Consider the following 26061-nt stretch of genomic DNA (forward strand, 5'->3'; position numbering starts at 1 on the left):
GGTTGTGTTTGAAATTTGAGTAGGTATATAAAATAATGCTTATAAAGGTATTGATCTGTGGACCGATATGAGTAAAAACAGAAGCAACGCAAAACGGAGAAAACAGAAGAACGACTCACTTTCACAAAAAACAAAAATTTGATACACCTGTGGATATGGCAGATTTAAATATCACATACTTGGTGAATATCATAGCTGGTGAAAGATGAGTCACACAATTGTTCATATCCCAAAATATTGTTCAGCGCGGAAATGTTACATTGCTCCCTCCGTGAAATGTACCAGTACTTACTACTTTTTTTCATTGGGCATCAAAAAATCATTCAAATCATCGCTGAAGTTGAACGATTCACTCTTCGAAGAAAGATGGTCAAATTAGTATGTATGTAATTTAAATATGTATGATATTGGGTTGGCGAATAAGTTCATATATATTTGATGCTTTTATTCCTTTATGATGGAACATAGGTCCTAACAAATTGTTTCCACTTGTCCCGATTTTGCGCCAGTAATTTAATTTCGTTCCATTTTTTATTCGTCTTTTCCATATCCATCTCTATCAACCGTCTCCAAGTGTTTGACGGTCTTCCTCAGCGGCGGCTGCTCTGCGGGTTCCATTCAACTGCGTTTCTGATGATGTCGTTGTTTGATCTGCGTAAGGAGTGGCCAAGCCAGTTTCCCTTGCGTTTAGTGATTTTAATTTCAGAATAAATTCATAGCTTTTTTTATATTTTCTTTTATTGTACAACGATTTGTTTGCTGTTTAGCAAAGGGTAGGCATTCATTCGATAGAATTCTTTCTGCTCTACAAAACTATGTCAATTGTATTTTTGAGGCATTTAATTCGATATTTGTTTTGAGGCTTAGAAATGGCATACACAGGAAGTAAAAGTCAACTTTTTTGACACCTGCTCTTCAGTTCCTTCCCATCGAGGTCAAAAAGCTGCCGAAGCAGCCTGGAATATTTGCAACGTGTCTGGAGAAGGTGTCATAGGCGAGTCTACAGCATTGAACTGGTTTGTAAAATTCAATGGCGACTTTGATGTCGATGACACGTTCAGCAGCGGAAGGTCTTCTAGATTCGAAGAAGAACGTCTCAAATCACTTTTGCATTTTGCATCACTTCATTCAATGGGATTTACCGGAAAATTGAGAGCCTGAATGCCTTACGAGCTCAACGAAAAAAAGAAAGAAAATCTCCTTCAAATTGCTTCTCAGTATCTCGAGGTACTGGTAACGAGGACGTGGCAACAAAATGGTGCGGAAGCACTAGTAGGATTCTGGAAGAATCACCACAAAAACCAACCAGCTATCTCGCCCACCATCGAACAACACGCGGTTATAAACAGCACTTTTTGTATCGAATCGTCAGGGGAAATGAGAAATGGTGCCTATACATCAATATGAAGCAAAGAAAGGAGTGGGTGGCTCCAGGAGATTCGTCAAAGCTGAGAGTCAAGACGGATCTTCATCTAAAGAAGATCATATGTGATATGTGGCATGTGACTGGGAGTCATGGTGCTCTGGAAAAGAATGCCACGGTCAACAAGGAGCTCTACATTGCCCAGTTACTCCGTGTGAATAAGCCTACTCGAGTGATGAGACCTTCACGACAACGCCAGGCCCCATGTTGCACAAGTTGTCAAAGTCGCACTCCAAGAGCTCGACCGGGAAATCCTGCAGCATCTACCGTATTCCCTGTAACCTGCGCTGGGCGATTCCCATTTTTTCCGCTTCTTGTCAAACCATATGAAGGGCGTTACCTTCGATAACAAAGAAGCCTTTAAAAACTGGCTCAACAACTTCTTTGGCACCAGACCAGTCGATTTTTGACGGAACGGCATCAAAAAATTGGTCGAGAGGGGGGAAGAGGTTGTAAACAGCAACGGCGAATATATAATTGATTAACTTATTCATACAATTATTGTTTTTTGTTTAAATAAAAGTCTTCGGTCAAAGCGCCATGAACTTATTCCCACACCCAATACTTCTGATCAATTTTATCTTTTTCCTTGTCGTTTATATATACAGTAGGTTCTGTTTTTATGCGGTAGATACGTTCCGCAAGAAACAGCATAAAAAAAGCTACTAGTTCTATAGTAAAACTATAGATACGTTTCAAATGCTAAAACCGCATAAATCTGAAATAATGAAATAAAATCGCATAAAAAAGGGCACTAGTCCCATATTATAACTATAGATACGTTCCATAGACCGCATGAATCTGAAATAATTAAATAAAATCGCTTAAACAATATATTGTTTTTTTGAAAATTATATCTTTATTTAAGAAACGTCAGAATCGAAAAATAAATTTAAGTCAGAAATAGAATCAGACAATACCCACATGTTGCGCGTTCGTTTAGGATTTGGCGTAAAATCACTTTCGTCACTTTAGGAAATGTACACGTCTGATCTAGATGGTGATGCAGGCGGTTCCATACTTGTAGGGTTAGCATCTGATGTAATCTGTGATGAGTTTTTGCTTAGCTGGTTTAGAATCTTGTTTATATGTACAATTCCCGATAGGTCGACATGCATTTTGTAATTTAAAAAAAAACCGCACTATTTCAAAACCGCATAAAAAAAAGCCGCATAAAAACAGAACCTACTGTATATATAATTGGCGCGTACACCCTTTTGGGGTGCTTGGTCGAGCTCCTCCTCCTATTTGTGTTGTGCGTCTTGATGTTGTTCCACAAATGGAGGGACATACAGTTGCAAGCCGATTCCGAACGGCAGATATTTTTTATGAGGAGCTTTTTTAATGGCAGAAATACACTCGGAGATTTGCCATTGCCTGCCGAGGGGCGACCGCTATTAGAAAAACTTTTTCTTAATTTTGGTGTTTCACAGAGTTTCGAACCTACGTTCTCTCTGTGAATTCCAAACGGTAGTCGCACGCACCAACCCATTCTAAAACGGCCTTGTCGTTTACTTGACAAAAAAAAAAACGCCTTAATCACATCAAATCTGTTATTTCCGTCGCTGATGGTCAATTTTATAAATAGCTTACTGTTCATACTTCGTTGGGCAGATACTGTATGCCAAGCAAAAGTAAAACCCAGAGAAGTTTCTCAATCCCATCCAATTCTCAAGAACTTCAAGGAAAATGTTGAAATCTTACAGTGAGGAGAGTCGAAAAACCAAACCTTAATAAATAAAATAACGGAAAATGGATGTATGTATGCACGTAGAAACAAAAGTTTGAAAATTACAAACGAAACATACGAAAATATCGCAATCAAACAAATTCTGTTGCAGAAACCAAGCGGCAGTAACTGACAGTTCATTGTTCTTTTACTTGCTTACTGCTGGCTTGCCTTTTTGTTGTCATCATTGTCAGCTGTAGTTGTAGTTGCTGCGATGGCATTTCCACTCTTGCCGTTGCTATTGCGATTCCTATTGCTATTTGGTGGCGCAAAAAGTGCTTAACTGACTGCTGGTTGCTGGTTACACCTACATGCATACATATACACACACACACACACACACAAATACATGAATAGTAGTTATGGTTGTCGTACACAGTTATACATTGCAGTTGTTGTCATTGCCACTGATAGCGCTGTCACTTTGTGTGCATTGTTGTTTGCAGCCAAACTCATTTTCGTTGGAGCTGTTGCTGACATTGCAGTGAGTGCGGTTGTTGTTCCATGCCTTTGTTTTTGTTTATGTTATTGTTGCTAATATTACGAGTATTACTACCCACTGCCAGTGCTGCGACTTTGTTGCTGTCGGCGGTGTTAGATTGCATTTTTGGTTTTTTGTTTTTTTGCAATATTTTTTTGTGGCTGCTTTTATTTATTTTAATTCACTTATTTATTTTTAGTTTCTGCTTTGTTTTGCCTCACTTTGTTGTTATGTCTTTATCGTTTTGTTGTCTGCTCAGCCTTCGAGCCAAATAAATCAGCGTTCATCACTCGCGAACGCTCTGAGCTCTCGGTTCGTTGATCCACCCGCCAGCAGTCACTTTGTCATTCATGCTCTAAGTACTTGACAATACAGTGATACAGTAAATGTATATGTGTGTATATATGCATGTATGCAGATATTTAGTTAGCCACTTAGACGGTGAGTCTGTTACTTTTTTGGCTGCTCTGATCCTGCCCCTTAACGAATGTTTGTCCATGCAGCGCTTGGATTTTGTCTAAAATGCTGTTTGAATTATTTTTTTGAGATTTTTTTTTTTTTTCTCTTTTTTTCTGGTTGCTATTGCCTTTTTATCCATGCCATTTGCGCTGTTGTCATTGTTTTTGACTACGGAGCTTATTTGGTTTTTTCAGCTTTTTTTTTGTTTTTGTTATGTACCTCAGCAAACATTCTTTGCAACATCGCGCGCTCGATTGTTAAATTCTGTTGTTGCCTTCAAGGGTGATTTTTATGTGACAACGACAAAAACGAATGGAAGTGGAGGGTTCTTGGCCAGTGCCAACTATAGACGATGATTGCCAACAATTATGCGCGGCAACTTTAAGCGACATTTGCGACTTTATTGACATTTGCCGACAAGAAGTTTATAAAACTTGACGAGCATTTAATGTTCTTTCGCTTTGATACTCGTAGTTTATTTCTTTTGCTTGGATTTTAAGGTTTTTCTTCACGCCGCGTCTTCACTTCTCGCGGTTGGTAGGAAACAATCGCCACTAATGCTTTTGTTTTCTTAATAAAAAATTGCTGCAAATCTTTTTTTTTTGTTTTGTTGTATACGAGTATGCACTAAAATTATCCAAAGTAGGTCGAGCTGCAAACTTAATTTTATTGTTTGAAATAAATAAATAAATAAATGGGAAAATGCATTACCCGGCGATCGCTGTAATTTATGTAGAAAAGTCAAATAAAAAATATTCGAAATACTTTTTTGACATTTTTAAGACATATTAAATTCTCAAATGTACCAATTTAATTTATTCGTGTGATTTGATGGCTCAAAAAGTTCATGGTGACAGCGTAAGTAGCAGAGAAGCTTCAATGTGTTGGCATCAATTTCTTGCTTGCTTAACTATGAAGATATTTCGTAAATTTTCCGTTAAAAAAATTTACTGTTTGGCTTTTTACATTTTTTGTGTTACAGCGTACATTTTTTTATAATTCACTTAAGTGACAAACCCACTCGCGCGGCTGAAAGAACATCTCACGTCTAATTTTGGGAGTATGCAAAAATATTAGAACTTCTAGTAAGACACCAATCTTCTAAGTCGCCCATTTTAAACCTCCAGGAAACAGATTTCTTGTCAAATGTAAGATTTGGAAAAATAAATTTAAAAAAATATTTCATGAGCGCTTGAAGTGCAGAAAGCACATTGATATTTAATTAAATTTTATATAATAATAATGAGCTTTTGTGAAGAACTGGTTTTTGAGTGAGAAAAGTGTGTATTAAATTGTTAATAAAAATATGTCTAATATTAAATATTAAAATGGATAAACGCTGTCAAAAAAACAAATGATAACCCTTAAAGCGGTATTCTAGTGTAGAGACATGAATTTCGCCCGGTTTTTGAAGCGCTATACAAAGGAAACATAAAAAAATGTGTACCATTTCTTTACATTTTTTTTTTTGTTTTTTTTTTCCTTGTCAATTCTTTCGAGAGCGTTGGTTTCGTTAATGTGTTTTTAGATTTCTGACAGGTTAGCCTGCCGCTACCAGTCCTAAATAGTAGGAATGTCCACCTGTCGTTGCTTAGGGACAACGCCTTCTTACTGCTTGGAGCGCTATCTGTGTTTCACATTTTTCTGGCAGAAGGATCGCACAGATGGTTGAGGACTTTGCTAAATTTCGTGTGTCTGCGCTATTATCGCGGTCGCCCGCTTCCTCTTGCTGGCGCCACAGATGCAATGTGTAACTGTGTGTTTTTCTTTGTTTTTTTTTTGCTCGTTTTAGCAGCCACAATGCAAATAATGTGCAGACTATTGTGCAGGAGTAAGGATGGAAAGGATAAGTTTTTGGGGCCGAGGGATTGGGATTGGAGGGATTTTTTTTTGTTTTGGTTTGTTTTTTTGTTTTGGTTTTTTTTTTTTGTTTTGGTTTTTTTTTTTTTTGTTTTTAGAAACAGGGGAAGTAGGTAAATTTGTAAGAGTACGAGGGCCGTGCTTTACGTGGTATTCGAAACCACTACCGCTGGGATGGCAGGCTAGTGCACTTACGCTAGGCTACCGAGGCCGCTTTTTCATCTTTTTTAGCATTTATTTATTGATTATTAATTATTACATTAAAAACTAATAAAAAAAAAATAAAAAATAAAACTGACAAAATTATGCGCAGTCAAAGTAGGGGGTTCAAAAAGAGGAGGTGTCCTGGCGTGCATGATTCCAAGCCTCCTGGTGATCTGAAAAATAAAAACCAAACGGATTCTTAATTACTATAGATGCCGCTATCGAATGAGCCTTGGACAAGTTAAAAATAAGGTTTCCCAACATAGCGGCTGTTTAAAAAAAAATGGTTTTTCACAACATAGCGGCTGTTTGAAAAATAAAATTTTTGTTTGCATATTTTTTTCAACAATTCCAATTTTTTTTTTTTTTAAACTAAATGAAAAGTGATAATTTCGAACGGGGTTCATTCGATGAAGGAATGTATAAAGAAAAGCTTCCATAAATTTGAAGTGAATCGGTCCATTATAACTCGAGATATTCTTACCGCCAACTCGAAAAAGGTAGTTTTGAGAAAAACGGGTTCAAAGGGAAACGCCTGCCGTCTTTTGTTGAGTTGAAGCGGTCGGAACCGATGCTATGCCACCAAAAAGGCTATAACTCATGAAATAATAAGAATTAAAAAAAAATCCTCTTAATGACATATTCTTTAATGTCTAAACTTTGAAAATAGATAGACGTTTGGTGACGTGTGAGATGCTTCTTGAACGACAGAAAAGAAAACATTTTCTGCTTCGCATCGTCACTGGAGATGAAGCGTCGAAAATGTTGGAGCCTGGCAGGTGAACCAGGTCCATCGACAACGAAAAAAATGGATATTTTCAAAAGTTACGTTGTGCTACTGGTGGGATCAGATGGGTGTAATCTATTATGAACTCCTTAAACCATCATTGACGATCGGTACCGACTGTAGCTAATTCGTTTGAATCAAGCTCTCCCGTAATGGGACGGTAGACATGACAAATTAATTTTGCTGCATGACAACGCCAGGCCACAGGTTGCTAAATAGGTTCAGAAATATTTAGACTGAATTGGGAAATCTTTCACCACCCACCATATTCCCGAGACATTGCACCTTCGGATTATAATCTAAGAACTAGAATTTTTCGTCAGAGGAATCCGTAAGCTGCCTGAAAGATGGAGTAAAGTTGTAGCTTCCAATGGCACATACTTCACTTGTTTAATTGTTTAAATACTTCGTAATTTTGGCTAAGAAAGAACGGAAACTTATTCCCATACCCAATATTTTCGAATGTTTTACGATTCTGGGATCCAGAAGCTCCCTCACGTCATGATTTTGAGAAAATCGGGAAAGGGGTTTTTTGGTATTTTTACCTCTCATTTTCTGAAATACTTCACATGTCAGAGACTTCCACCGATACGAATCTTAAATTTTTTGAGTAAACTTTGAGTAAAATGGTGCTAACTATTTAAACCCCAGTAATTACGATCGCATTTCAAATTATTCTGAGCTAAGCTCATAAAAAAGACTTCTTCTTCTTCTTAATTGGCGCGATAACCGCTTACGCGATTTTGGCCGAGTTTAACAAAGCGCGCCAGTCGTTTCTTTCTCGTGCTAACCGACGCCAATTGGACACACCAAGTGAAGCCAAGTCCTTCTCCATCTGATCTTTCCAACGCAGAGGAGGCCTTCCTCTTCCTCTATTACCACCAGCTAGTACCGCATCGAATACTTTCAAAGCCGGAGCGTTTGTATCCATTCGGACGACTTGACCCAGCCAACGTAGCCGCTGGATTTTTATTCGCTGCGCTATGTCTATGTCGTCGTAAAGCTCCTACAGCTCATCGTTCCATCGTCTGCGATATTCGCCGTCGCCAACATGCAAAGGTCCAAAAATCTTGCGCAGAATCTTTCTCTCGAACACTCCAAGCGTCGCTTCATCGGATGTTCTCATCGTCCAAGCTTCTGCGCCATACGTTAAGACGGGCATGATGAGAGCCTTGTAGAGTGTTAGTTTTGTTCGTCGAGATAGGACTTTACTACTCAATTCCCTACTTAGTCGAAGGTAGCACTTGTTGGTAAGAGAGATTCTAGGTTGGATTTCAAGGCTGACATTGTTATCGGTGTTAATGCTGGTTCCTAAATAAACGAAGTCCTTTACAACCTCGAAATTATAACTGTCAACAGTGATGTGGGTGCCGATACGCGATTGCGCCGACTGTTTGTTTGAAGGCAAGAGGTACTTCGTTTTGTCCTCGTTCACCACCAGACCCATTCGCTTTGCCTCTTATCCAGTTTGGAGGCAAAACTAACAGCGCGGTTGTTAAGGCCGATTATGCCAATATCATCGGCACACGCCAACAATTGTACGCTCTTATAAAATATTGTGCCGAGCCATAAAAAAGACTATTCGCGGTTTATTGGGATCGCTGAATACAAATCCGTGTTAATTTTTCAAGCGTTTAGCATAAAATTACTTAAAACCCTGACATGGCGGACAAATTTGGATGCGAAAAAATACTCACCGGGACACGTTTTAAAATTTCGCATGACTAGAAAATTGACGAGATGCCACTTCCTCCTGTTTTAGAGGCCAAGTTGCTTACGCCGACATTTAAGGTAGTAGTTGGTAGGTGTAGCGAACGAAATTTCGATGTTTTTCATGAATCTTTTTTAAAAAGAAAATAAAATGCGATCGTTTTAAAGTGTTTACATGTTTTTATTGGTGTTTTAAAGTATATGTAAAAAAAATTTTTAAAGTTAATTTTATATTAATTTGTTTAAAATTTTTGACGTCAAAGTGGAGTCCTTGATTCGGGGAAACACACAGCCTTCCAAAGTCATCTGAAATAAAAAATTCAAAGAGATTATTATTCTGTATACTTTATTTTAGGTCCCGAACCTAATATATGCATAAAAATAAAAAAACAAAAACAAAATGGCGGACTTGTGAAAAAAGTTCTCAAAATCTAATTTTTTTGCTTCATAAATTGTTTAAATTAAATAGTTTATTATTAAAAAATTAAATGTTTTAAACAACCGGAATCTATAATAGATATGTGTATCAAGAATAACGGGTTAAAGTTTTAGCTAAATCGGTTGAATAGTTTTGAGTCAGTGACTCCCCGAAGTTTCGAAAACATGGTTTTGTAAAAAAACGCGTTAAAGTTTTCAAAGCAGCTGCTACTGGCGTGTCACACGCTTTCATACACACTACGGCGCGCTCTCTTATTTTAGCTATAACTTTCAAAATAATTAAAATTTCTGTCTGAAATTTTTATAGTATATTTTTAAGATGTTTTTCTTCCGAAAAGTTAAAAAAATCTAAGTATACTTCAACGAGTCCAGTCTAAAATACTTGGGACCTTAACTAATGCACCTTGGTACATACCTAACGCAAATATTCATCGCGACCTTGACATCGATACTATTGATGAAACAATACAAAGCGCTAGCAGAAGACACATAAATAGACTATTAACGCACACAAATCCTATGATGAGAAGACTACCAAATAAAGAAAAATCTACCCAAAGTCGGCTTAACCGTCAAACACCAACAGATCTTGCAAAATCCATGTAATCAATTGTCAACTAATCGTATATGTCATTGTTTGTTAACCACTTGTTTTTAAATAATATGTATATATTTCTTCTAAATGAGCTTGGGGGCATTGGCCCTTCAATATCACTCTCATTCCATCTTTTTGTAAATCAAATTACTTATTGTCTAACGACAGGTGTAATATTTTATGGAAGAAATAATAAAAAAAAAAACAAAAAAAGATGTTTTTCTTCCGAAAAGAAAAAAAAAATTCGATTTTTTGAACCCGTCACACCTGGCTACTACCTTAAGTATAAAGTGGAAAACTTTCATAAAAAACCTACTTAGTCTTGCTCATTGTCCACATAAACTTCACTACCTTTCTGTCTTTCAGTCTTACAATATTTTTGCTTTCCTTTATAACTTAATTATCTAAAAGAATGACTCAAACGGTTTGTCTTGCTGCTTTTTTTATTAATATTTTTGTTCTTTTTATGTAATTAATTAAAATGTCCACTTTTTTGAGCTTCACTCATTTACACTTTTTCTCTTTCCATTTATTTGCAGGTACTCTCAGCATTGGACATTTTACAACCACCTCATTTGGATTTCTTCCAAGAAATGTATCCTTTTGAAAAATGTATAAAAAAACAACAACAAAATGTAGATAATTCAAAGCGAGTAGAAAACAAAAGGCAACAATAACAAAATTACGTAAATGCAAAGCAGCAGCTATACTTTAGATGAAATATGCAATTGGAAAACAGCTTCTGTTACAATCAAATACAGAGCAATAATAATACAACTGAGCATTTAAAAAAGTTATGCAAATAATGACGATGGCGCAAAATTGTATTAAGCCAAGAATGGAAGTTTTTTCGTGTTCATTTTGCAATAAAACGAACTACATCTACGTATATAGCAGCTACTTGCCACTGAGCGTTTCAGAAATAGCAATAAAACAAGAGCAACAAAGCAATTTGCAGTTGTTGCACCGGAAGCACAAGTTGGCTAACTAGCTTTCCTACTTCACTTATCGATGCAGCTTCACTGAGTGTTTGCAGCAAGGAAATTTTTTTTGTTTTGTCATTTCATACTTTTCTTTTATGCGTCACTCACATACGAGTATACTAACCTCATGCCTCAGTTCTTAACCACTTAATTGGCGGTATTACATTTTCATTTTTTGTTTCACTGTTTACTCCATTTGGTACGAGGGTCGTTTAAAAAGTCCGCGCACAGTCAGAGAAATGGCACAACTGGTGCGTATCGAGGTTATGTTTAGTTAGTAGCATCTCTTGAAAAAACACACGCCAAATTTCAGCCATATCGGATTGTTTATTTGTGTTTGGCATTCATTTTAATCGAGTAAATCGAATGATTTTCAAAAAATGCATGACAACGCAGTAGCTCACGCCTCAACAGTAGTGGTCGCAAAATTAATGGAGCTCCAACTCGTTTCACAGCCATCTATTCTCCAGACTAGGCTCCCTCAGACTTGGCTCCCTCAGATCGCTCGGCCTACTATTTTATCCCCAAATTGTAGAAACGGCTGGCGGGAAAAGATTCTATTCAAGCACGGTGTTGATTGCAGAAACACATGGCTGTTTTTCAGACGTGGACAAATCCTATTATTCGGAAGAGATCCACAAACTAGAATAGGGTTGGATGAAGTGTGTAAGCCCAAGAGGCTGTTGAAATATAAAAGAGGTTTGCCCTAAACAATTAAGTTGTTTTTACTTTTGCACGGACTTTTTAAACGGCCCTCATATTAAAAGATAATGCCTGTGTCCACAGTCATGGCAACGTGGCTTATTATAAAGTTTTCGCTGTTCATTTTTTTTAATTTTTTTTTTTTTTTTTTGTAAAACTTTAGTTCATACCAAAAAAAAAGCCATATAACTCAAAGTTTCAGCTTTGTAGAAAAATTAAAAAAAAAATCTAAACATTTCCATTAAAATTTTAAACTTTTTAGTACACCTATGATCTCTATAATAGCAGCGCGATATATTTTGCAATATTTGACTACTTGTTTGTATTTTATTTTAACTTTGCATTCTTACTTTATTATTTTATATTTATTATTTTTAACTAAAAGTTTCAATTAAAAAATTTAAAAATGTTTAATAAAATTTCCGACTTTTTAATCAGAATTTTTAGAAAAATCTCGAGTATGCCGTTTGTAGCTCTTTAAATTTTGGTCTAAAATTGTGTCAATTTAAAATGATTGCGTTAATTTTAAATTTTTTATTTATGTTTTTCATATAACGAAAGCTCAACTTTTTTTATATGTAGAAAACGCACAAAACCGCCAGAAAAAAGTTATCAAAAATCCACCAAAAGACTTAAAACTTGCACTTTATTATTCCAACATTCAAAGGGCTATAAAACTGCGTACATGAAATTTTTCTGATTTAATTTTTGAATTATTTTAAATTTTGTATAACGTTTGAAACTTCTAGTAAAAAGAAATAAGAGTATAAAAAAAGTAAGAAAAATTAGATAAATTTTTAACAAGTACTAAAAAAATATTACAATATGTCGCGCTGCCATTATTGAGAGCACAGGTGTATGTTCTTTGTTAACCAACAGTTCTTCCGCATCATCTCATTCACGAAATGTGCACCTAGCAGCCTCGTGTTTAACAAATATTTTTTTTTATAAATGTCGACAGCAGAAGCGTTTCATACGCTTTGCTACAACTAGGAGTTAGAGGACCTTATATAAGGTTGTCAAAAAAGTCTTGCGGTATTTCCGCAAGCTTGTCTTTGCAAGCGCGTAGTTCTAGTTGTATTCGTCGCATGGGTTCACGCTAGAGCGCAAACATGGAGCAAAATAAAGAGAAAATACGGCATATTTTACAGTACTACTACGATAAAGGCAAAAATGCATCTCATGCTGCCAATAAAATTTGTGCAGTTTATGGACCCGATACAGTTTCCATTTCCACTGCACAACGATGGTTTCAACGTTTTCGTTCTGGTGCAGAGGTGATCGAAGATGCGCCACGGTCCGGAAGGCCTGTCGTCGAAAATTGCGATAAAAACGCTGAATTGATCAAAAGAGACCGGCATAGTAGCAGCCGTAGCATCGGCCAAGAGCTGCGCATGAGTCATCAAACCGTTATAAACCATTTGAAGAAGCTTGGATTCAAAAAGAAGCTCGATGTATGGGTGCCACACGACTTGACGCAAAACAACATTTTTGCCCGTATGGATGCATGCGAATCGCTTCTGAATCGCAACAAAATCGACCCGTTTTTGAAGCGGATGGTGACTGGCGATGAAAAGTGGGTCGCTTACGACAACGTGAAGCGCAAACGGTCGTGGTCGAAAAGCGGTGAAGCTGCCCAGACGGTGGCCAAGCCTGTATTGACGGCCAGGAAGGTTCTTCTGTGTGTTTGGTGGGATTGGCAGGGAATCATCCACTATGAGCTGCTCCCCTATGGCCAAACGCTCAATTCGGACCTGCGCTGCCAACAACTGGACCGCATGAATGCAGCACTCATGCAGAAGAGGTCATCTTTGATCAACAGAGGCCGAATTGTCTTCCATCAGGACAACGCCAGGCCACACACATCTTTGGTGACGCGCCAGAAGCTCCGGGAGCTCGGATGGGAGGTTCTTTTGCATCCACCGTATAGTCCGGATCTCGCACTAAGTGATTACCACCTATTTCTGTCCATGGCGAACGAGCTTGGTAGTCGGAAGTTGTTCACAAGAGAGTCCTGTGAAAATTGGCTCTCCGAGTTTTTTGACAATAGGGAAGCGAGCTTCTATAAGAGGGGCATTATGAAGTTGGCATCTCGTTGGGAACTCGTCATCGAACAAAACGGCGCATATTTGACTTAAATCGCATTATTATAACCAATTTTATGAACAATTGAAAATTCAATAAAAATACCGCAAGACTTTTTTGACAACCTTATATGATACATATATATAAGCATTTCTGTTAGCCCAAATTTGCAAAATTTCAATAATAAGACCTCCGGCATTACTCTTTGCTTTCTCAGCCCAATTACACTTTCTTTGCTGACAGTGTCACGCATTTTCTTCCATACAAAGTACGCTCAACAATTTTTTTTAATGGAAATGGCTAAGAATGGCTTAAAAAATTGTCAAAAATTAACGGTAACTTGCACTTTATTTTGCTAAAATTTAATGGGTTATATAACTGCAAGCTAACAATTAATCTTAAAATTCTGTGTAAAAAGTTTGCAATTTCAAAATTTTTTAACAAAGTTTGAGAGACTGGTGAATCTTTTAGTTCGAACCTTGCTCTCCAAAATGGCCCAAAGAGAATAATCCATCGGATTCGCATCTGGTGAATTTGAGAGCAATTGTGTGGACGTTACTGAATTTCGAAACAATGGTTTTTAGCCATTCTTGTTGAGCCATTCACTCGAGATTTGTGAGATGGTACTGAGTCCTATTGAAACGTCGTAGTCTGCCACCGAAATGTTTGTCTCCCACGGCTTCAAAGCAACCTGTAGAATAATTTCCCGATAATATTTCGCGTTTACCTTAACGCCAGGCTCGATGAAAATGATTGGTCAGCGGTTGCAGGGGCCCAAACCATTACCTGTGGCGGGTGCTGCCTCCTGTTGGCCAATCGATGACTCAAATTCTCGTATGAATGGTTGGTCAAATAAACCCTATCGGTTTGGGAGTTTACGAATTGCTCAATTTGCAAAAATTTTCTAGTCAAAAAAACACAATGTTCGGAAATTGGCCGCTTTCGGCCAAACGAAGCATCTCCTTCGCTCTCTCTGATTTGTTGCTGCTTTGATGTGAGATCATGCTCCTTTGAATCTTGTAAGGATTGACTTCGAGATCATTTTTCAATATGCGGCGTAAAAAAATGTGCTGCACAATATATAGGTATATATTTTTTTTATTTCATATTTATTTTTCAATGAATTTTGATTTGTTTTGTACAAATATGACTTCTCTTACTTTTTCGTTACCTATAGCTTAATTTCATTTTTGTGTCAAAGTGACACATTTTGCTAGAGACTGATGCGTGTCAAAGTAGGTACGTTATATGCACAGCAATCAGTAGTGATGGTATTTTTAAGCACAATCTGCCGAGGTATGTAAAAAGATTTCCAATAGCAGGTGTTATCTATCGCTATCGAGAGATGATTAACGATTTTTTATGACCGAAATTGGATGGTATTGCTCTGGACAACGATATTTTCAGCAAGACGGCGCTACGTACCCCAGAAGCAACGAAACCATTGACCTTTTACGGGAAAAGTTTCCGGACCGTGTTTTCTCTAGAAGAAGTGATCACAATTGGCCACCGAGATCTTGTGATTTAACACCTTGTGACTTTTTTCTTTGGAGCCACGTGAAAGAGAAGGTCTACGCCAACAGCCCAGGGTCGATTCAAGACCTCAAAGATGGAATTCGTGAGGCTATCGAGGACAAAGGGCAGCCACTTTACAATTCGTTTATGGAGAATTTCATGAAAAGGATATGGTCCTGTAAGCGTGGTCGTGGTGGTAATTTGCCCGATGTTATTTTCCACTATTAACGGCATATTTCCTCTTTATAATGAAATAAACATCCGATCATTTATATTAAAAAATAGCATTTTTCTTTGAATATCAAAATAACACCTCTTATTGGAAAACCCTTTATATAAAATTAGTTTGTAAAATTCCATACCAGAACGCAATCGTAGCTCGTTAAACTTTTAACGGCATAGTCGTATGGCTTTAAATTTTATTGAGAATCCGTTGTGTAGCCTTCATTCTGTGTATCCATTCTCATATGCATACTCTACCCGTCTCATTTAAAGTATTCTGACAATAACGCAACTGCACTTCCGCTGGAATCAATTACAACTACACTAACACATTGCTGCTGGCACTCACCTCCGTGGTAGCACATGGCGTTGTCTGCTTTTAGGGGCATTAAAAATACATTGCATTAAATTGATGCTGCCACTAAAGTCGAGGACGATTTTACGAGTAAATGGTTGCACACGAGTCACATTGTCATTTTTGTTTTTGCAACTGTTGTTTTTATTCGGTGGAATTAGCAAAATACATTGAAATTTTTGAATGCATTTGTAGCTCATTTAATTAGAACTCATTGAAGATGGAGACAAAACCAGCAAGTGAGTAGCCAAATAGCTGTGTGTGGCATCGTAATAGGAAAATTCAAATTTCAATAGCCACTTTTTGTAACAACTTTACGGCTGCTCAAGGCTGCTGAAAACACTTAAATGCACGTGTTCCATTAAAGGGCTGTGAATGTTGGTTGCCCCAAAAGTTGCCTTCTGCCAGTAGTCAACAGCAAAGCAATTGGAGAAAATCAATGGCATTTAATTGAAAAAGTTTTCACCCACTCGCGAACTTTGTATGATTTGCATGCAGGCAGTTTGATGCGCCACTTAAGTGTACCAAATCGGTAACTTGCCTAAGTCAACAATTCTCAACAAGCCACACTCATCAGGAATGTGCACACACACATACAGTAGCATATTTGAAATTTACTTTGCTTTGAATTTTTGTTTTTTTTTGCATAAGTAGCTGCGTATATTAACTTTTATTTTTCAATTGCACAACTGGTTTTCCTCAACTCGACAAATGTAATTTCCTTACTTGTCATAGATATGTGATAACCGAACTCCTACAGTCAGATCTCCATAAGATAATCGTCTCGCCACAGCATCTTTCCGCCGATCACATCAAAGTGTTCCTCTACCAAATATTGCGCGGTCTCAAGTATCTGCATTCGGCGCGCATTCTTCATCGCGACATCAAGCCCGGCAATCTGCTCGTCAACTCGAATTGTGTGCTGAAAATATGCGATTTCGGTTTGGCGCGCGTCGAGGAGCCCGATCAGGCTAAACACATGACACAAGAGGTTGTCACACAATACTATCGCGCACCGGAGATCTTGATGGGCGCCCGACATTATTCGTCCGCTGTGGATGTTTGGTCGGTAGGTTGCATTTTCGGCGAACTGCTCGGTCGTCGCATTCTTTTTCAGGCACAGAATCCCGTACAACAGCTGGAGTTGATAACGGAATTGTTGGGCACACCCTCCATGGAGGATATGCGTCACGCATGCGATGGCGCCCGATCACATATGCTACGTCGCGCACCCAAGCTGCCATCCTTTTCGGCGTTGTACACGCTCAGTTCGCATGCGACGCACGAAGCAGTGCATCTGCTCTGTCAAATGCTTGTCTTTGATCCGGTAAGTGACACAAAGACATACCTGCAAAAAATTATAACTAATTTCTAAATACTAATCAAATGTGTTTTTTTCAGGATAAGCGTATCACAGTGACGGACGCTCTGGCGCATCCCTACCTGGATGAAGGTCGCTTACGCTATCATTCGTGCATGTGCAAATGCTGTTTCACTACCTCGGCTGGTATGCGTCAATATACCGCCGATTTTGAGCCATCAGCTGGTCAGCCGTTCGATGATCTGTGGGAGCGTAAGCTGACTTCGGTGCAGCAGGTCAAAGGTAAAATTTAATTATTATGCAGCCGTAAATGGGATAATGCAGGCGATCCCATTAGCAATTTGCTGTAGATTTTATTCATAAGGCGCGCAGGAAATTCACATTTTACGGATTTTACACAAGTTCAAGCAGCGCTGACAGAAAAATTTATTTTTTAATCAAATTATTCCTCAACTCAAATTCACGTGGCTGGTTGGTTGGTTAAAGTGGTGATTCATGCAGAATCCAACTAGCACTTCAGCAACATTTTGTTGCCACAGCCTCGCTATCAATTTGTTGAATGGTTATGTACAGCATGACTTTATCCAGTCTGTGCGGTTCAGGAACCTTATTTGGTTGTTGGCGTTTAAGCCAGCCAGTTTTTCGAGACTATGGCACAGTGGTTTGCCAAGGGTTCACATTCTCAATAAGGCAGGACACTCACAGACGAAATGGAAAATAGTTTCTTTTTTCTCTGGTTGCTTACAACTGTGGCAGTGTGTGTTGTGAGGAATGCCCATTTTGGCTGCCCATTTTGGTTGCCCCGATAGAACAGAAGCCAGTTATCACTGCCATGAGTCTGCAGGCATCCTTCATTTCATATTTGTCAGTATTGACGTTTCTTTGTGGTTGTAGGTGGACCATAACAAAGGTAACAATGTACTTTGTCTGGTTTCCCCCTTCTGCATTCCGCAAATTCACATACCTTAAAAGGAATCGTTAAATATTTGCATTTTTTAACTTATATCCCACGATAAAATAGCAGCATATCAAATTTTTCACCAGCCAATTTTTCTTTTCTTTTTTAATCTTTATTATTTTGGTATCAATGGTAACAGCTCAGCTGTTCCAAACTCCAGTCCCTTACCCAGCCTTGGAACTATTTCCATACGACCATTTGGCCTGTTTGTGCTCAGTGTCGGTTTTCTTTGTCTCCAACCAGTCGTGCACTCCTTGCTTCTTTCGGTAATCGCGATCGCGTTCAAGAAATGGTTGAAAATTTCAGTCAATTATGGCTGCGAGGTATTGAGCGATTTATGTTATTCCCAATATCGGAAGGATCGGCTTGCGCTCTCTCTGAACCAATGCATCAGCGGAAAATTAGCTGACTTAACATTTTTCGAATACCCAAATGTTGTTGGTGTATCTATCTATCTATCCCGTATACCTTTAAAATTTTCAATCGCATAACAAATTTCAATGAAATTTTACCCGAAATTTTTGAAATACTTAAAAATTCATAGATAGTGAAAATTCTTTACATGCTTGGCAACTTCTGCAAATAAGTGTGACTCAGTATCTGGCATTCTAAATTTGCACTGAAATTTGAAATGAAAAATAAACAAAACTTATCAAAATATCTCCATCCCAGAGTCTCGCTTTTGTTTCATAAAACAAAGATTTAGTATGTAGATATATTCTAAATTTGTATTAAATACATTTTTCGAAATACCCATCCGACTGCCTTTTAGGCGGTTTTTTATGTTTTAAACGCCTTTATTTTCACTTAGCAAAATAGGATTTTCAATAATATATAAATTGTAAAATATTTATTTATTAACAAAAAGAATTTACAATAATATTGGAAGCTTAGCAAAGCTAGCAACCGTAGTGATCCCCAAACTGGGCCATTTGCATTACAACTACCATTAAACAATTCCAATCGGATGAAGGTGAACTTCACACTAAATTGCTCTTTCTTGTTAACTGCTCTGTTCGCTCTCACAGCAGTAGACTCACACTTGCATAGCAACTCCGAGCGATGCGTATGCTGTTCGCTGGTAACTGCACTGGCTCTCACAGCAGCCGACTCACATTTGCATTGTAACTGCAAGAGATGCTGTAGAGTCGTATGTGTATGATGTTCGCTGTTAACTGCTCTGTTCACTCTCACAGCAGCCGACACACACTTGCATAGCAACTGCGAACGATGCGTATGATGTTCGCTGTTAACTGCACTGGCTCTCACAGCAGCCGACTCACACTTGCATGGTAACTGCATGCGATCCCGTAGAGTCGTATGTGTATGGCTTCCGCTGTTAACTGCATTGTTTGCTCTCACAGCAGCCGACTCACATTTGCATTGTAACTGTATGAGATGCTGTAGAGTCGTATGTGTATGATGATCGCTAGTTGAACAGCAGAGAGCATGTTCGTTTACGTTGTGCTTGATTATATATGGCGCTTGCCGGGTATTTGCTGAGCTGCACCTCCTATTTCAGGTGTGCGTCTTGATTATCTTCACACAAATGGAAGGAACTGCAGTCACCATGTTGCCTTCGAACGGCGGATGGCTTTATATGAGCAGCTTTTTCAAGGCAGAAATATCCTCGAAGGTTTGCCACTGCTTGCCAAAAAGCAACCTTTTGCTATCATTTAGTGTTTCGTGCTCGTGGTTTCACTTCCGAATGGTAGTCACACGGCGAACCGTTCGGCTATGGCGTCAGTTTAAAAATTTGCGTAAATTTTCTTCACTAATTCGGCTCATTCCTTTCGGCGATTAACGTGTTTGCATAGATGAAGTGTTTGTTAACTAAATTCAACTAATTTAATTTTTTAACTAATTTAATTTTTTAACTAATTTCGTTATTTAATCCATAAGCATATTTGTTTACAACTTTGAATTTATAAATACAAATATCAGATTAACTTATTTTACAATTTTTATTTACAAATATTAACAAATCGCCTGTTATTTTAATTTACAGAGGAAATGCACAAATTCATTGCGGAGCAGCTGCAAACGGGACGAGTGCCACTCTGTATAAATCCGCAAAGTGCGGCCTTCAAGAGCTTTGCTAGGTGAGTGAATTGCCTTTGCAATAAATAGCAACAAGAAATCTCCAGTTGAAATTATACAAATTAAACAAAAAACGACCTTAACAATCCTTTTTGGTTTTTAAATACTTCCATTGCTTTGCAAATTTTTTGGTTTTTGCTTAATAATTCGGTATGACAAGTTTTTTGAATACAGTAATTTTTTGCTTTATCTTATTTCTTCTTACTTAATTACTTAATTTTTATTAGTTTTCATATTTACAATTTTTTGTTTTTGAATTATGCATCTCTTATTTGGAACTTTGTCTAATTTTTCTTTTTGATTTATTTGCACTTGTGATTTTTATTATTTTGATTTTGATTTTCATTTTCATTTTGCATTTTATAACTTCATACTCCATCTATGCCATTTTTCATTTATCTCACACTTGTTTTTACTCCACAATACTATTATTCCTCCTTCTATACCGCATTTCTTATATTTTTTCGAACGAGTTTCTTGATGTAGCTACATACATACGTTGTGACTTTTGGACAAAATTTGTGCATCAAAATTCTTATGTGCTCTATGCCTACTCCATTCGCAATTTTTTTTTGTTTGGTTTGAATTTATGTGCATTTTATATGTTATCTTCCACAAAGTCACAGCTCATTTTTACGCAATTTCTCACTTATTCGCCAACACTCACCATCCACCTACCCACCATCAACACTCTACCATTTTGCTACCAATTCGTTATTTAATCATGCATTCATTCGAATTCATTAATAGTAAATTCTTTGATTGATAAAGTTTTATTAAAAATAAATTTATTGAATTTAATTACATTTGCGTTAAGCCAATGAGAGTGAGATAATCTACTACTACTACTACAACCACTGCTGCTGTTGCTGCTGTTAGAGACGCTGTTTGGTGCAACAGATACAAATACAGATACAGATGCAAATGCAAATGCAAATACAGATGTAAAAACGAAAAATTAAAAATTAATTGAAGATCCACTATAAAATGCCTCGAGAGTCATAAAGTGAAAACCACAAAACCGCAAAAGCAAAAACTGCAAACAGTTATACCTACATACATACTTATGTATCATATTAATCGCTTTTTTTAATATCCTACATAATGTTACGTACAAAGTTAACAATCGCACAATCACGCATCGTTCAGCTCAATGTACTCAGCCGTAAAGTATGCAATTGCTCGCATATCGCATGAAGTCAATTCGAAACATCGTTAACTGATCCCCTTACACGTATTTGAGCATAATGCGTCGTCGACAACTTGCCATAAATGCCCGCTAAACGCATTTGATGTGCATGTACGTACATGCAGACGTACATTTTCTGAAAATATATAAATACATATATTGAAAATATGCAGAGAACCAGGAAATCGCGAAAGAAAAATACACAAAACCCCATAGGCATAAACTCATGCAGCAATTGACGCTTGATCGACGATTGGAAGAGCTGTGAAAATGAAACCAATAAGAAGCTCATAACGTGTTAAAGACCGGTAGTAACAGAAGAGAACTCAAACTCAAATTTGACAGCGGTGTGAAGTGTGAACACACCATCATTTTCCATTATGCCCAGTTTCAACAATTCATTCATTCGATACAGCACACCAGAAACAACAAATGTGTGCTTTAAGTGCTTCAAGTGCTACGATTTCTGCAAATTCAACACGAGTTCGAGCACAGAACTGAGCGAGTCGGAAGGGCAGTCGAAGTACTCAGCTGAAGGAGAGCACATCCTGTTACTTCAGTTCTTATGTTATGCTTAAGTATTTGTGTGTGCAAGTATATTCTCAAATAACAACAAATGCAGTCATTGCTAAAATATGCAGTATGATCATGCTATCAGAACAGCAACAACAACTTTAGACGTTTTGTTACATATTCAGCTGGTTTAACTCAACAATAATACTCCGTTGCCTTCAACCACAACCAACAGATTTAGTTCAACCACATTTTGTCTACAAATCAAGTCTCTAAATTAGGTCTGTTCATATTTAATTCGAACTTATTTATAATTTCTGTTACACTTTATTATTTTCTGCTCTATTTTTTTGTTACTTAGACACCACAAAGTTACCATATCCTTTTAACATTAGTCGGTTAAGTTGAGTAACTTTTTTGTTTTTGTTAATCTACTGATACTGTACAGCATTGCATATGTATGTATATATATGTATGTCTATAGAATGTTTGTGGATAAGAGGTGTGCAAGTAGAGGTGTCAAAGCAAGATAGGCAGTTTATTTTTAGCGGAGTTCAAGTTATTTTGTAAGCAACCTTTTATATCTAAATGCTTAGAAAAGATGCTAGGGATTAATTATTTATGTTATTATTATTATAGTAATTATTATTACTATTATTATTATTATTATTACAATCATCATTTTTAGTTTTTTGAAGTCGAAAATGTCATACAGAAAATTACATACATATATACATATATACATTATTATATAAACATTTACATACATATACATATGTATGTATATAACTGGCGCTTACACCCTTTTTGGGTGCTTCGCCGAGCTCCTGCTCCTAGTCTTGATGTTGTTCCAGAAACGGAGGGATCTACAGTTTTAAGCCGACTCTGAACGACAGATATTTTTTGTGGAAAGCTTTTCATTACAGAATATATGCACATATAAACATAAATACTAGGTTGTTCAATAAGTTTTGCTGTTCGATAAGGACAACACAGTTTTATGGTTTGAAATGCACTTTATTATTATTCAGTATAGTCTCCTTGAACTTCAATACACTTGTTCCAACGAGATTCCAATTTATGAATTCCATCCCTGAAGTGAAAGCCTGGAATGGCTGCAAAATACGTCAAAATTCATCATTTGATGAAAAACGCTTTGCATTCATGAATTTTTTTAGGTCTGTAAACAGATGAAAGTCACTAGGGACCCAATCTGGAGAATACAGTAGACGTTCCAACAATTCGAACTTTAATTCATGGATTTCAGCCATTGTCAAAATGCTCTTGTGAGACGCTGCATTCCCCTGATTATATATAATTTTTTTCCTTTGCAAACTGGGTATTTTTTCACAGATTTTTTCCTTCAGCTGGTCTAAAAGGTTGCAATAATATTCAGAATTTATTCTTTTACCAGTTTGCAAGTAATCCACAAACAAAACTTCTTTCATATTCCAAAAAACCGCTGCTAATACTTTCTTGACCGATTTCTGGACACGAACTCGTTATGGAGCCGAAGAACCAGGTTCCAGCCTCTTGTTTGGATTCAGGATCATGGCGATAGACCCAAGTCTTATCCGTAGTGATGAATCGACGCACAAAATCCACTTTATCCGTTCGAAATCCTTCTAAATGTTGCTGAGAAAGTCGCATTCGCATGTGTTTTTGTTTCATTGTTAGCGACATTGCGCCCGCACAGTTTTCTGAAACCCAATACTTCAGTCAAAATTTTACTTACATCGCTCAGAGAGATGCCTAGGGCTTCTACTAAATCTCACTTGACGATTTTCCTATACTATAGTCTATATTTTTCTACGATTTCTGGTGTTTTGCTGTTTTTGGACGTCCTTGACGTGGATCGTCTTCAAGGCTTGTACGACTACATTTAAATTCAGCAACCCATCTCTCTACTGTACTAATTGACGGCGAAAAGTCCTTATATACTTTCAACATTCGTTCACAAATTTCCTTTGCTTTTAAACCTTCCACAAATAAAAATTCTATCAGCGCACAAAACTTCCATTGTGGAAAATACTGTGACACGTCGATACTAAATGGCTTGGAAACAAAGAATGAATTGACAGATTGAAATGAAACTTCAGTTACGTTCATATGAAAAGGGTACCAACATAACAAAAACAAATGAGGCTAGTAGCAACGCCCTCTCCTATCGAACCACAAAACTTTTTGAACAGCCTAGTATTACAAGCGTACTTTCAAAAATAAGTTTATTCATTAGATAGCGATCTTCTTTCCTTTTTTAACATCACGGGAAGCATGCAAATGATATTGGGCCTCTTCTATTCGCCATTTCCCCACCCGCTATCTCTATGCTCCATTAGCTTAAGGGGGTCTTCTGGTCTCGAGGCCCTGAAATGAAGGGTTTTTTTGGGGATTGATTGTGACAAATCCTGTGAATATTTAAAAAAAAATTTTTTTTATTTTAAAGGTACATGTCTTGGCTTTTAAAAAATGGTTTTGACTTTGAAAAAAATTACCACCCGCGACCTTGAAATGGCGCTGAAGACGTCCACCTCCAAACGAAACAGGTCTCCATTTTGGTCACGGTTTTTCCACCTGGGTAATCAGAAAGCAAAAATTAGATATGCGTTGTCTTCAGAGTTGCCCTGGTTAAGTTTTCCCGTGACAGATTTTTTTTTTTTAATTTTTTTCAAAAGTTATGCAACAATTTGCAAAAAAAATTTTTTTTTGCTTATTTTTTGAACTTTAAAAGGTTATAAAAATGGAATGAAAAAAAATTTCAAAAATCGTACACGGGGAAACTTAGCGGTAAGTTTTCCGAACCTTTTAAGACCAACACCATTGAAATCGGAGTATAACTACTATGAAAAGTGTGTCATGCGAAAGCAACAACAAAGATATCGAGTAAGATTTACCACTAGCGAGCATGACTATAGCTCATTAGACTGGTATACCGCACTGCCTTACCAACACATGAACTTAAAGCAGTTCTCTTCTCGCGTTGCCAAGAAGAGGCCTATGATCAAGCATTTTGTCATACGTTCCACACATACATATACATATTCGTATATAGAGGCCAACATGTACATGCATGCAGTAGCCTTGGGCTAGCCAATCTCTTGAGAGTAGAAGCTTAAATATCAAATAGAGCTCGCAAACGCTTTTACAGAACGCTGTTGCTGATTTAACAGAAAATGTTATATGGTATTAACAGTGATATTCTTTTAGAGTAAACGATTCTTTCATACATAGTAAACGAAGTTAAGCTAGAACTCCATTTCAAGGCGCTATGGCTTCTCGTACTTTATTCGTGGAAAAATCGTATGACAGTATAAACCGTTGAAGACCTTAACGCTTGGAATGCTTGGCATGGAGTTCGGGCTTAATTTTCTAAATAAGAGAGGCAGACATCATTAATTAAATTTTGTGCGGTAGAATTTTTGTACACCAAACTTCTTTACCTTTTATTTCTAGCATAAATATATTTTTTTGTGTAACAAGTGAAGTAAATAATCGCAATACTTGCAAATAATAAAACATAAATCACAATTTCACGCTCACAGAGACAAAATCATGAACGAAGAGCAGTGCGTGGATACCTGCTTTGCCCTCTTGGCGCAACTGGAATCTTATTTTAGGTTTTTTTTAAGCCTACGCAGACAACTCTTTTCGCACGATGCCAAATACTAACCGCCACTTATCAGACCAATCATCACTTACGCTTCTGTGGTCTGGTGGCGACGGAGCATGGTTAAGTCCATAATCCGGGAGTTATACAGGCTGCAAAGAAGTGTATGTTTATGCATCACGGGTGCCATGAGTACAACCTCTGGTGATGCTCTAAATGCTATGCTTGATTTGCTCCCCCTGGATCTTAAGATACAACAGGAAGCAATAAAAGCAATGTGTAGACTCCATAAACATGGTTTCTGGCACGAAGATGGAACTTCGGGACACAGAGAAATCTTTAAGTTGCTATCTGAGCAGTATCCACTGTTTTTGGCACTAAAGACGACCTGATACCTATAACTTCATTTGGAACGAAAGTTGATGTCAGATTTCCATTGCGTGAGCAATGGAGCAATCCAGAATGCATGCAGGGAGGTTTGACGAATATTTTCCTTACCGATGGGTCCAAGAATGAAATAGGGTCTGGAGCCGGATGGTACTTAAACGATACTAATAAATATCACTATGCTATGGGGGAAATTGCAACTATTTTCCAAATGGAAGTTTTTGCCATCCTGAAAGTAGCCGAATGGGTAATCGAGAGGAGATGCAGCGGGAAACAGATTGGAGTTTTCAGTGACAGTCAGGCTGCACTGAAGGCCCTGGAGAACGCGAAGCAAGCCTCAAAGATTTTTCAAGAATGTAAGAAGAAGCTCAATTCTGTCGCAAGACAAAACAGGCTTGTACTTATATGGGTTCCAGGACACTTCGGTGTTCAAGGAAA

General features: G+C 37.5%; 1 protein-coding gene across 1 annotated transcript in view; it reads left to right on the forward strand.

The window, feature by feature from the left end:
• The window catches only part of LOC129240715 (serine/threonine-protein kinase NLK-like), a 215037-nt gene that overhangs the window by 175796 nt on the left and 13180 nt on the right, over positions 1–26061 (forward strand). The window contains exons 3-6 of the mRNA XM_054876683.1: positions 10226–10281; positions 16284–16875; positions 16950–17151; positions 19836–19929. Of these exons, the coding sequence (XP_054732658.1) occupies positions 10226–10281; positions 16284–16875; positions 16950–17151; positions 19836–19929 (944 nt within the window). The remainder of the gene's footprint in view (positions 1–10225; positions 10282–16283; positions 16876–16949; positions 17152–19835; positions 19930–26061) is intronic.

This window comes from Anastrepha obliqua, chromosome 3 (genome assembly GCF_027943255.1).
Source record: "Anastrepha obliqua isolate idAnaObli1 chromosome 3, idAnaObli1_1.0, whole genome shotgun sequence".
Classification (NCBI taxonomy): Eukaryota; Metazoa; Arthropoda; class Insecta; order Diptera; family Tephritidae; genus Anastrepha; species Anastrepha obliqua.